The sequence below is a fragment of the Echinops telfairi genome, unplaced genomic scaffold (genome assembly GCF_000313985.2).
Source record: "Echinops telfairi isolate 266 unplaced genomic scaffold, ASM31398v2 ScPeMD7_7422;HRSCAF=8460, whole genome shotgun sequence".
NCBI classification, from domain to species: domain Eukaryota; kingdom Metazoa; phylum Chordata; class Mammalia; order Afrosoricida; family Tenrecidae; genus Echinops; species Echinops telfairi.
The window spans coordinates 1,791,710-1,804,615 of record NW_022111322.1 but is presented as its reverse complement, the minus strand read 5'-3'; the positions used below and the strand labels follow the sequence as shown (position 1 = coordinate 1,804,615).

Below are 12,906 nucleotides of genomic sequence, written 5' to 3'. Positions count from 1 at the left end.
ACATATGAGCTAATGTTTGACTTGTGGGCTTGGGCAGCACTGGGTTGGGATGTTTTCTTGATGTGCACTTACCCTTTATATAAAACTCTCTCTTATACACGAGTTTCTGTGGATTTGTTTCTCTAAAGTACCCAGACTAACACACATCCCAACCTCTAGAAAGAACAACAAGCCCCCAACTCACACCTGTTGCCTTCATGCGATTCCAACGCAAAGCGGCCATATAAGAATAAAGGACAAGTCTCGTAGACTGCCCAAGGCTGGCTGTCCCATCTTCTCCTGGAAGTGGCTGGTGGGTCCAATGTGCCAAGCTTGCTGTTGGCAGCCTAGTCTTTAGCCTCTGCACCACCACAGTTCTGCTCCTGGAATGACCCCCAACGCAGCTCTGTGAATGTCCTGTGGGGACATTCAGAAGCTGCCACACTGCCCTTGCCCCTGTGTAACGCATCTCTGGTCTTCAACATCTCACACTACCCTAGCAGGGCCCCGGGCCAAAGTGCTGGGAACACACTTCTCAGAGGCCTCTACAACTCCTCCTGACCTCAGCTACTCAACCCTGACTTTCAGTCATGGATAAGCAACGGGCGGGGAGACCTAACGCTTCTGTCAGCTGAGATCCCACCCCCTGCTGGCCTTTCATACCCAGCCTGCATCGTCACTTCACACACACCCAGCCCCCGTGGGACCTCACAAGCTTTGAGACTGTGAACTGCTCCTGTAGGCTGATGCCCCCATGGAGGGAAGCTCGCTCAAGCTTCTGATGGACAACCTGCTTGTGGTCTGTGGTGCCTTCCACCATGCACTCCAGCCGCCACCAAACCTACCCTTTCTTCTTTGCACTCTCTCTGGGAGCCTTCACTTCCTCAATCCCTTAAACCTAGTGCAGCTGCCAACTTGCGGATGCCTCCCGCTTCTAAAGTCTCTCACAAGCCTTTCCACCCTGCCTGGGTCAGCTCAAGGAGCCACGCCGGCCACAAAGCAAGGGTTTCACGCACAACCTTCCGCTTGCCTGGTAAGGTCCCTGTTTTACTCCTTAGTCTATATGTAAAGGCCTGGGTCTGAATTAACAGGGTGTAGAAAGCCCTTTGGCTAATTTCCTGTCCTACTTTCTCCTTGTACATCGACACAAATACATACTCAGACATACCCAGGTACGGACACACATAGACACAAACAGACAAATCCGCACACAGATGCACACATACGCATATGTAGTCATACAAACACACAGGCTTGTTAGGTAACAGGAATGAACTTTCATACGTTATTTGTCTTAAATCATGCCCATTAGCATGTTCTGAAACCAGGCTGTAGAAAAACTCCTCTGAATTTTGGGAAGAGATCATTTAATGGATACATTATTTCCATTTTCGATTGCACCAAAGCCCTGATTGAACTATTATGCCCCTTATTGGCCTAGTCAATTTCCCATCTTAACTGGTTGGGCATCTTAACCCACAGTCACCGATTGGCCACCCTGCCCCTTAAAGTACTCACTTGTTCCTGGCCCACATTTTTGTTTCAGGCATAGAGCCAATTTGAGTGAAAATTTATCCCTGGGGAGATCGGCGTCTAAGCCAGCATTGGACCAGAGAGGGTACGCAGGGTTCACCGAACATGCCAGCTCTGATTTTAATCAGCAACAAAACGCAGACCAAACTCACGGCCATCGAGTTGATGCTGACTCATAGTGACTGTTGGAGACTGTAACTCGTCACCAGAGGAGAAAGCCCGGTCTTTCTCCCTCGGAGGAGGGGGTGGTTTCTAACTTCTGACCTTATGGTTCGCAGCCCGAAGCATAACCCAATAGCCCCAGCGCTCACTTTGATCCGTGGAGGTGCCTGCCACACTGTGTGGGGAAGGATTCAGAGTCTGTGCCTGCACTGAGCAGAAAAGAAGACAGGAGGATGAGTGATCGTATGAGGGCCATGGGATAGGGCTGCGGGCCAGGCACAAAGGTCAGAAGTTTGCTTCCCCTGACATCAGGCCATCTTCAAAGTCTGTTATGGATTGAATAATGCCTCCCTCCCCGACGATGTATTGAAATTGTCTCCCTCTACCTATGGTTAGGTGCTCTGGCAGAACAGTGCGCTCAACTTTATGGACTGTTAACCATTACCCACTGGCAGCACCTCTGTGATAGAGAGCTGAGTCAGTCTGCTTCCGTACAGATTGCCGGAGTCGCAGACGCCCTGTGTGTGGAGCCGTTCTCCTCTGTGCCGCAGTGTCCCTATAAGTCAGAATCAGCTGAGGAGAGCGGATTGTGAGTCTGCTCGGAAATGTAAATTATGTTCTACCCCAGTAGGGTGGGTTCTAATTCTGATCACTTCTGAGTTTACCAAAATCCTAGTGCGCGTGCGCACACACACACACACACACTCAAAGCTTGTGGCAAGAAAAAAATCTAGACGGCCAAGACCCTGCTTTGGATTTGGAGTGTGCAGTACTGTGAGAAAACAACCTTCTGTTCCTTGAAGCCATTCGCAGGTTTTATGTTGCTAAGTTACAGGTAGCGGAGGCACAGGCCAGTCTCTGGGAAGGGGATTCTGTAGGCAGGGTGCCAAGTTCCTGTCTGGAGGAGAGAGTAACCTACAACATGAGGTAGACCCAGTCACTGGGCATCCCCACGAAATTCAGCACACAGACCCACATTCGATCGGGACACACAGGGGCACATGCGCACACACAGATGCATGGACATTCAAACACAGAGAACCATGCATGCAGAAAGCATGGAAGGTGCATGCATGGGCCTGAGGCTCAGCAGGCCAGCCCAGAGAACAAAGGCAGGACACAGGATATGTGTGCACGTGTACATGTACATTTGAGGTGTGGGGGAATTCGCCTATTTTGGGGAACGCTATGCAGAGAGGGTGCCTATGGAAGTCCTGGCGGTGTGTTAGTGACTGCTCCTGTCCCGGTGGAGAGGAGCAGAGCACTCGCTAGAGGGCTGCTGTGAGGCCCAGGGATCAAGCAGACGAGAGTCTGGTACATGGGAGGTCTCAGGGCATGTAACAACACCCCCTCCTGCCTTCACAGACTGAGAGAAACCTGTGCCTCATTTGCACCCCCAGCTCTTCAGCCCCTGCTTCACATAGAGCCCTCTCCCAGATCCCACATGCCAGGGAGGCCGCAGGTAAGGTCTGGCGGGACAGTCGCTCCTGCTTACCTCATTCAAGCTGGAGATGAGCCCCGAGGAAGAACTGGAGAGGCCGAAGCGCTTCTCGATAGTGGTGAGGCTGCTCTTGAAGTAGGCGCTGTACAGGAGCTGGCAGAGTTGCAGCAGGCCATGGCAGAGCACAAACACCTGTGGTCACAGAGGCAGTCCTGTGAGGCTGCGGGTCAGCAAGCCCCACCTCCCTCCGGGCCGTCCATTGCAAGACCCCAGACACAGGGGCCTCTCAGCCTGGTGTGCATCTTCCCCTACCACCTCCTGGTCCTTGCTTCCCTGCATCTCAGCCTCCCTGGCCACCCCTTCCTCACCTGCTCCGTAGATAACATCCACTCTACTGGGTGACCCGGAGAGACACCACTATTTGTTTTTAATTATTTTATTGGGGGTTCACTCAGCTCTTATCACAATCCATCCATCCATCCATTACGTCAAGCACATTTGTACATATGTTGCCTTCATCATTTTCAAAACATTTTCTTTCTACTTGAGCCCTTGGTATCAGCTCCTTTTTGTTCCCCTCCCTCCCTCAAGAACCCTTGGTAACTTATAAATTATTATTATTTCATGTCTTGCTTAAGCGCTTGGCTGCTAATTGAAAGGATGTCTGTTGGCACTTTTCCAGGGGCTCTGCAGCAGAAAGGCCTGGTGATTCGCTTGGGTAAAGAGTACGGGCAGGAGAACCCTATGGGCCAGTTTCACACTTACATGGGGTCACTGTGAATTGGAATCAACTCAATGGCACCCAACATCACATCAAAACTAAGACAAGGATTGGAGAATTGCTGCTCAAAGAAAGACTAGAATTAGCAGCCCTGCATTCACCACCTTGGGTTTTTCCGCCAGTGAGCTCCTGGTCTGCTTACTGGGCTTGTCTTCCTTCCTGTGCCCTGTGAGCACTGAACACCACTCTCCATCCACTCGCGTCATCCCAGGCCCACCTAGAAGCCCCAAATTGCATGGTGCCCCTGCCTCCCTGAGTGCCTCTATTCCACAATACCCCTCTGCCAAGATGCATTCCATCGCCTGGAATGAGGCCCTGGGATGCTGACCTTTGTATTAGATCTTAAATTCTAAACATCCCATTTGCAAAGGGTAGGGACAGCCCCAAATCCATTCCCACCGAGATTGAGCCTTGATTGAGTTCTTTCTGATCATTAACCAAGGATGTAGATAATCATGACCATAGGTAGAATGCCTTAGAAAGTGGATGCCCCACCCCACCCCCACCGCCCCCCAGCCAGCACAGGGAGGGGCCTTCTCTTAGGGACTTGCCTGGGTGTATCTTTGATGCATGTGACCCTAGCACAAGGGGTCGAAGAGTCATGAGTCATATCCTTTCTGCCTCAGCCTGACTTCCTTGGTCAGAGGACCCTGGACCAATCTTGTAAGCCCTTCTATCTAACAATGTATATACACCAACCACGGTCCTGATCTGGCTTTGTATCACAACAAACCCTCGGACACCATGTTAACTGCGTGCTCGTGGCCTTCCTTGTGTGTTCTCTTTGTGCTGGCTTGGTCCGATGAAGACTTCATACTTACTTTCTGTAAATTATAGTTGAGATTGGGAGTCTCTTTGGTTAGAGTGAATGCTCCTCCCCACACCCCCATTTGTTATGGCCTCTTATCAGGGCCATCGTGGCCTACAGACAGAGGTACCTGTGGGCGCTTGTTTCACCCCTGGGTACAGGGCAACAGCCTCAGGGAAGGGGTTGAGGCCTTTTGTCTCCAAATGCCACCTCTCCGCCCCAGCTCTGTTGATGCTTGTCCTTGTGAATCCACAGTTGGCGGAGACAGATACACAATGGGGAGGAAAGGAGAAAGGCTTGATGACCTGCGGCAGGTAGGCTGGGGCCAAGAGTCCCACTTTCCCAAAAGTCCCCTGGAAGGTGCTCTTTCTGGAGACCGCACTGTTCCTCCAGGGGAGGGTGGGCACCGTTCCATTTCGTAGTCTGCCGACATGCTTCCCTTAAGTGAAGAACTGGCATCTCCGCAGGGCAGCTGGGGCTCCACCTCCAATTTCCTTTCCTTCCAAAGGTGAACCTCCCCAATTCACAGAGGCTAGAGCGGGTGAAGCCATGAAGCCAGCCATTTGAAGGCAAAAGGTGGCTCTCCCTCCCCGAACCCTGCGAGAGGTCCTGCTTGGCATCGTTGTGCATACTGGAATCAGTCTTAATATTCTGTTTGGACCAAAGGCTTCTACTGATAAAGATATTTTGACAATGGTTGAGGCCCTCTCTCTTTTCACAAATGGGGAAACTGAGGTCAGAGGAGGGCAAGCAGAGTGACTGGCATAGTGCCCTGCAGTTGCAGGCATTACGGGGCTGAGGTGCCAACTGTGTGAGTAGTTCTGGGCCTGCCTTTCACCCAACTGTGCAGCCCTGGCATACTTCCACCCTTCTCAGGCCCATGTCTTCTCCTGCCGTGAGGGCAGGGGAGTTCACCTACAAGTCCTTAACTCCACTTGATTCAAAGTCACCTCGCCAGGGTTGGGGCCAGAGAGGGTCTTCAAAGCATAGCCAACCCCAATCCAAGCCTGCTGAATCAAAACCAGTGGGGGTCTATTTTTCAAAAGCTTCTCCAGCAGAATCTGACGGACAACTCTGGTTGAAAACCACTCGGGCAAGAAGAAACCCCTAGCTCTCACCATCTGTGTGCAGAGAGAGGGTCATTGTGAAGATAAGGGAAAAGCAGCAACACAGTAAATGTCGTCGATGCTGGAGTGTTGGCTGGGGCTCAGGGCGACCTTATCTGTAACAGCATGTTACCTGGTCCAGTGCCATCTTCCCTGATCTGCAGGCAGTTCCACTGGGAGGCCTAAGGGAACCTAAGAGGCACGGAACTAGGCTACTGGGAAAGAAGCACACGATGGATGTGCAGTTCAAGATCCATGAAGGTCAACCATGATAGGGGGACAAGAGGGAAGTAAAAGGAAATAGAGAAAAGATCTAGGCGGCAAAGGACATTTATAGAGGTCTAAATACAGGCATGTACATATGTAAATATATTTATATATAATGATAGGGAAACAGCTCTATGTAGATATATTTATATGTTAAGTATTAAGGTAGCAGACAGACATTGGGCCACTACTCAAGTACTCCCTCAATGCAAGAACACTTTGTTCTAATAATCCCTAAAGCAGTGATTCTCAACCTTCCTAATGCCGTGACCCTTTAATACAGTTCCTCGTGTTGTGGTGACCCCCCCCAATCAGGAAATTATTTTTGTTGCTACTTCATAACTGTCATTTTGCTACTGTTAGGAATCGGGTGAGCCCTGTGAAAGGGTCGTTCAACCCCAAAGGGGTGGCGACCCACAGGTTGAGAACTGCCACTCTAGGGTATTACATCCAAGTCCAGCCTACTGGTGGACATGTTTACCAGACACTCAGAACAACCGCCCCGACCCCCCCCCCCCAATTAATAACTTCCCAAGGGAAAGTTACTGTCTTTCCCTCTTCTTTTCCCTTCATCACCCATCACCTTCACTCATTTCCCCCGAACAGAAGGCAGAGATACTTCTAGTTGTCCCTGTTCTCACACCTGCCCCACCACTCATTCACCTGCGAAGCCCTGTGACTTCTTCTTGTGTCTCTAGAACTTGGCCCAGCCTTCCATCTCCAAGCATTTGACTTGGCTCCAGGCCATACGACCTCTCCTCTGGAGTACTCTATTAGCTTCTCTTTGGTCCCCTGTCTGCACCTTCAAATCTCCCACCACATTGTGTTAGGTAGCTAGATTTAGGGACAGGGGTTTTGTCCCTCCCATGCCTGCAAAAGCCCCCACAGAGGAGGTTGGAAAGAAAGTAGGCAACTGTTGAGCACCTATGGAAAAGATCCAAACTGAGCATGCACACACACGAGAACCCCTGGGCCCAGGTAAAACCAATCAATACCTTGGGCACACCCACCTTAGGTACCACGAATGACATCACTTAGCCAATGACGTCAACCTATACCTTCAACCATGCATCTCCCAGCCAGGGGGCGGGATAGAATCAGGCAGGAAGCACAGCCCTGCACTCCCTCTTGGCACCCCCTCTTGGCCTGCCACCAGTCTCTTTTTGCTCTGCCCTGTCTCAGGGGCATGATGTAAGGAGGGCTTTTAGTGTGCAGGGCATGCACCTGCCTGTGTGTCCCCTCAGGGCACGCTCCAGGCCTATCGGGGCTCACAAGTGCTCGGCCTCTGGGACTCTGGGGATTCCCCTGTTCCACAGGTGTGGATGTTCTTTTCCACATGGCTTTTCATGCCCAGTGTGAACCCCAGTACGGCTTCCATGTGGCTTGGCGTGCTTTCCAGAAATAGTGTGGTCCCTCTTGAGCCTATAAAACCGGAAACATTTCCGTTCCTTCATAAAAACTCACTTGGATTGCAAAACGTGCTTCGGCGTGAATTCTTTCAGTATGCAAAGCAAAGACCTGAGGTATTACCCACTCCAGAAACCTAACAATTGCCCCTAAGTTTCTCAAAGGAGACGTGAGCACTCTCCCTGGACCCTTCTGATAAGATGAAATGAATGCTCGCAGCCTGGTATCCAGCATGCTCTGGGACCTTGCCTGCTGACATGGCTCCATACCCTGTGGTCGTTGCAGAGTGAGCTACATCCATGTCTCTGATCCCACATAGTCCTCTGACAACGTGACACCGACACGCCTTCATCAAGACGTGGCATCTGTGCTTCTTCGCCTTGAAAGTGAATGGATCCTCGCGACTTCGAATGAAGAGAAGAAGCAAGAGTGACTTTCAAGCCCAGGTCCTAAAACGAACACAGGATCTACCTGGCTCTGTCTCTCAGGACGCTTGCCCTTGGCATTGTGTCGTTAGGAAGTTCTGTCTTCCCTACTCATCAAAACCCACAGGTAGGGATTCCACTCCACTCTAGCTAACGCATCCACCTCCCGCCATTCCAGTGAGTGAAACTTCTTCAGAGGATTCCAACCCTGATGATGACAAGTGGAATGAAAATGAACTATTTCCAGCAACCTTTGTACAAATGGAAGTTTCAAGAGCCAAATAAATGTTGTCATTTTTTTTAATCACTCATGTTTGAGATGTTTTTCTTTGTAGCATTAGACAGCTGTAAATGACTAATGCCACACACCTGCCCTGAAAGGTGCCACCTGGGTCCTACTATTATTTAACGCTCTCGTAATATGTCTGCTCCTTTGCTCCCAACATTCACAAAATGGCCTTTCCCTTCTCAATTCCCCCCTCATCCTTCAGGGTACCCCCCACCTTCCTCACCTAGCATGGAGCACAGTTGTGGGTCCCGTTCAAGGTTGCTTCTAAATACCTCAGCACTCTATTGCCTACTTCTGCAAGAGGCAACTCAGCTTTAACATTGGTAAAGCGGGACACCATTGATAAAACTCATATCCTGGTGAAAGAGCCACATGGCAGCCAAAAACCATATACCCTAGTTTGTCGTGCATTCTTTCAAAAAATTGGGACATTTTTAAAATGCCGCGGGATGCGGGAAAATTGTTAAAAATCAGGACTGTCCCGCCAAAAGTGGGACATCTGGTCACCTTATAGCTTGGTACATGGTTGGTGGCAGCAAGGGCAGCATTCCTCAGGGAAGCAAGAAGCTGCCACAAACAGCCAAGATAGATAACCCTTCAGAAACAGTAACAGGAGTGATGGTTCCCTGAGGGTATGGGAAGAGAGGGGTAGGAGCTATTCCGGCTGATAGCATTGATGAGTACATAACCCCACTCAGTGGGATCGATGGGATCGAACAACAGATTTGTCTGTTAATAGATAGATAGGATTGTATAAGATATGGCAAACAAAACAAAACAAATAAACAAAAAAACTATTATAGAAAAAGAAGAAGAAGGGTTCTTGGGGGATATGGTGGAGGAGGGAGGGGCACAGGGGAGCTGATCTCAAGGAGTTCAAGAAGAAAGAAAAGGTTTTGAAACTGGTCGTGGTAGCCATTGTCAAATACTGCTCAATGTGACTGAACGGCGGTGGAATATTATGCTATCTGTAAGAGCTCCCAATAAAACGTTGAACACACACACACCAGCCTTAGGAGAGATAATAAGGGCTTGACCAGAGGCCCATTCAAGGGCTCCAGGGTTGATAGGGCTTCATTAAGTCAAGGCAGACGAAGAGAAGAGGGCCAAGTTTGAGACTGAGAGCCAGGAAAGACTGGAAGGAGATGGGAAGGAATGTGCATGGAGAAGGAAGACAAAGGGTTTACTTTTGAAGTTTCTAAGCACTAAACTCCGAGAAGACCAGTCTCCCTCTATCCAAATGGGTTCTGAATTACTATGACTGATGACTGATTCATTGCTACCAGTTTCCCCAGCTGTTTAAGGAGGAGAAGGTAGAAGGTGAGGGCAGGAGGAGACGTCGTTTCAAAAAAAGAAAACCCTTTGCTCTTTCCAGTAACTCCAGAACCCTTCCATTTCCTCCCCCAGGTAGTAGATGGACGGCTCCACCTAGAATCTGCTGGCAACCTCCCACATCGCTCGCCCCTCACAAAGCCAATCTCACTACCAGTTGTTGGACACTGCATCCCTGATGGGAACCTGGACAGAGGTGGTGGTACCCCAGGTCCTAAAGAGTATGGAAGATAGGGGGCAGATTATGTATGTGGCTGGAGAGGAGGAAGAGGTAGGGAGAAAATGCTAAGACAGGAGAGAATGTAGTAAATGAATGGTTCTAACAGAACTTTGTGGCCAGAATCACAGCTGTCTGACTCTTATATACTGAGTTTATGTGAATGGGACCATGGCTGTCTAAATGTACCCAGTATCCACCATGCACTCAGCAGGAGGATTGTGGGCCTTGAGGAAGCCACACAGTTAAGAATAAATGTTGGGGAATGAGTGTGATTAAGAAAATATTTGATTGTTGGGTTGCAACTCACCTTGCTTCACCCTCATTTAGGGGACAAAATGCTATGGTTCAGGGCATGAGTTGTTTAGTCGAGTAGGCCTTGGTTTATATCAGTGGTTCTCAACCTGTGGGCCACAACCCCTTTGGGGGTCGAATGACCCTTTCACAGAGGTTGTCTGATTCATAACAGTAGCAAAATTATGGTTATGATGTAGCAATGAAAATAATTTTATGGTTGGGGGGCCACCACAACATGAGGAACTGTATTAAAGGGTGGCAGCATGAGGAAGGTTGAGAACCACTGGTTTAGCTCCTTGCTTTGTGTAGATCGGAGTGACCTTCTACAACGTCTTTGACCTCTCTGAGCAGCAGTGTCCCCAATAGTAAATGGTGACTATAAAAACAACTATTTACAGAGTTGTGAAGATTGCACGAGACAATGTATTTAAAGTACCTGGCACCCTTTTCACTATAAAAGGTCCCAGAAAGTCTTTCAGAAAAGATGGACTTAACTTTATTTCACGAACTTTCCCCATCAGCGGATCTAATCAGAATCCACTTTGTGTTGGTACGTTGATTTTTTGCTTGATGGCGGTAGTTGACTCACAGGAAAGGAAGCATTGCCCAGGCCTAGGGCATCCTCACAACCGTGGCTCTGTAGAACACACTGTTGCAACCACTGTGCCGACCCATCTGGTCAAGGGTTGGTCTCCCTTGGCAACATGTCCACAAGACCCGAGACCAAGTCTTGCTACCCTCAGCTCTGAGGAGCATCCTGGCTTTGCTTCTTCCAAGGCGCATCTGGGTTTTCTTTCGACAGTCCATGGTATTTTCAGTATTCTTTGCCAGCACTATAATTCAAATCCATAGATTCTTCTTTGGTCTTCCTTATTCGTGTTCCATTTTCACCTGTATGGGAGGCGGTTGAAAATAGCACAGCTTGGCTCAGGCACACCTTAGTCCTCAGAGGGACATGCTTGCTCTTCAAGATTTTAAGCAGCTCTTGTGCAGCAGACTGACCCAATGCAATGCGTTGTTTGCTTCCTTGACGTATGTGAACATTGACTGTGGATCTGAGCAAGATGAAATCCCTGACGTCAGTCTCTCTCCATTCATCCTGGTGTGACCTATTGGTCCAGTTGGGCGGATCTTGGTTTCCTTGACATTGAGTTGTAATCCATACTGAAGGCTGCATGTAGTGCTTGATCTTCATCAGCAAGCGCTCGCTTCCAGCAAGCAGGATTGTGTCATTTGCATATCACAGGTTATTAATAAGCCAGAGCCCTCCTTCTCCCCAGACTAAACACATACTATCATTCTGTATAAAATAGCCTTTCAGAAAAGTGTCCTTGTTCCTTTTGGAAAATAGCAATGGTAAAATATGAGCCTTGTGATTTTTTTCCTCCAAAGAAAATAAAGATGTATCACATAGCTTGTGTTACCTTCCTTAAAATTACACACTATCGTTTTCTATCTCCTCACATTATTCCTCCTCCATAACATTTATTACACCCTGAGATTGAAACATGATTTCATTTCTTCTTTCTCAGAATCTCCACCACCAGGTTGTAAACTTCATGCAGGCAAGGGTGATGTGTGTCCTGTGCCTCAAACAGAGCCTGATCCATCACTCAAGAGTTGCTGAGCGAACAAACATGACTGTCAAGGACTCTAACTGGTCAATCCACACTCCAGAATCTACAGCTATCAGAGTAGCCATTCAGAAAACCGCAGGTTCATTCCAATCACCTGCCCTCCCTCGTGCACGATTCTCCCTGCTGCGCTGCCTGGAAGCGATACATATGCCATACAGTTAGCCAGAAACAAAGAGCAGTTTCAGGTGAGCGCTCTTTCTCAATTCCCCGGCTCATTTCTCAGTCACTTTTGGGTATTACTAAATCCAAAATAAAAGCTTAAAGATTAATTGCTACATGTGAAGGAGCCATCAGGGGTGGTGAAAATATTATATATTTTGATAGCTGTAGTATTTATACAAGGGTATACAAATGTCATAATTCATCAAGCATTTAAAATGTTGTGTGTTTTATAATATGTAAACTATACCATAATAAAATTAGTTAAAGAAACGTTTTGCGGGCCATGAAGGGTATTCAAAATAATGTTCTAAGACTTTGAAGGAAATTCCACCATCAGTTTATTTATTTTTAATGTTATAAGCATTGACAAAGTCATTGGGATACGTTTGTTTATTCAAGGAACCTTCTTTGAAAGATTAAAGAATGCATGTGCATATTGAAGTTTGGGGTTGTTTGTGTGCATGTTAAAGCTATACATGTCACTTCTGGTACATCTTGTAGAAGGAAGCTAGCAGGGAAATCGCTCCCAACAGACCACATTCTTGTGGGGTGGGGCCGGAGGGTTCTTAGACATCTAAACCCCATTCTCTCTCTTAATCCCAGCAACCGCGAAGAGGGCTGGAGAGGAAGAAAGCTGGGAAAAGTGGAATAACTGAAGATCTTTCTTCGAATAAAACCAAAACCCAGCTCACTGCATTGAGTCAATCCTGACTCATGGCAATCCTTTAAGACAGGGTAGAACTCCCCCCATGAGTTTCTGAAGCTGTATCTCTTTGTGGGAGTAAATCGCCGTCTTTCTTTCACAGAGCTGCCATGGTTTCAAACTGTTGACCTTGCAGTTAGTAGCCCAACTTGTAACCACTACACCAGCAGGCCTCTTTTTCTTTTATAAGGAAGGACATTTTTACCCATTAACGAGTTAAGAAAGTATGAAAAGATGCTGAGATGCCAAGTGGGTGGGGTCCCAGACCTGAGTCAGGCTTTAGAGACAGGGGCATAGGTGTGACTCGCTCTCTAAGGAGAGACCCTTTAAAGTTCGGAATGAATGAGAAAGGGCCAGAGT

The 12,906-nt window shown here is 48.4% G+C and overlaps 1 protein-coding gene across 1 annotated transcript in view; it reads right to left on the bottom strand.

Moving 5' to 3' along the window:
- Positions 1–12,906, bottom strand: part of SLCO2A1 (solute carrier organic anion transporter family member 2A1) — a gene marked incomplete at its 5' end in the record, with an annotated part of 117,876 nt that overhangs the window by 48,723 nt on the left and 56,247 nt on the right. The window contains one exon of the mRNA XM_045297801.1: positions 3,170–3,307. Coding sequence (XP_045153736.1) covers positions 3,170–3,307 — 138 coding nt within the window. The remainder of the gene's footprint in view (positions 1–3,169; positions 3,308–12,906) is intronic.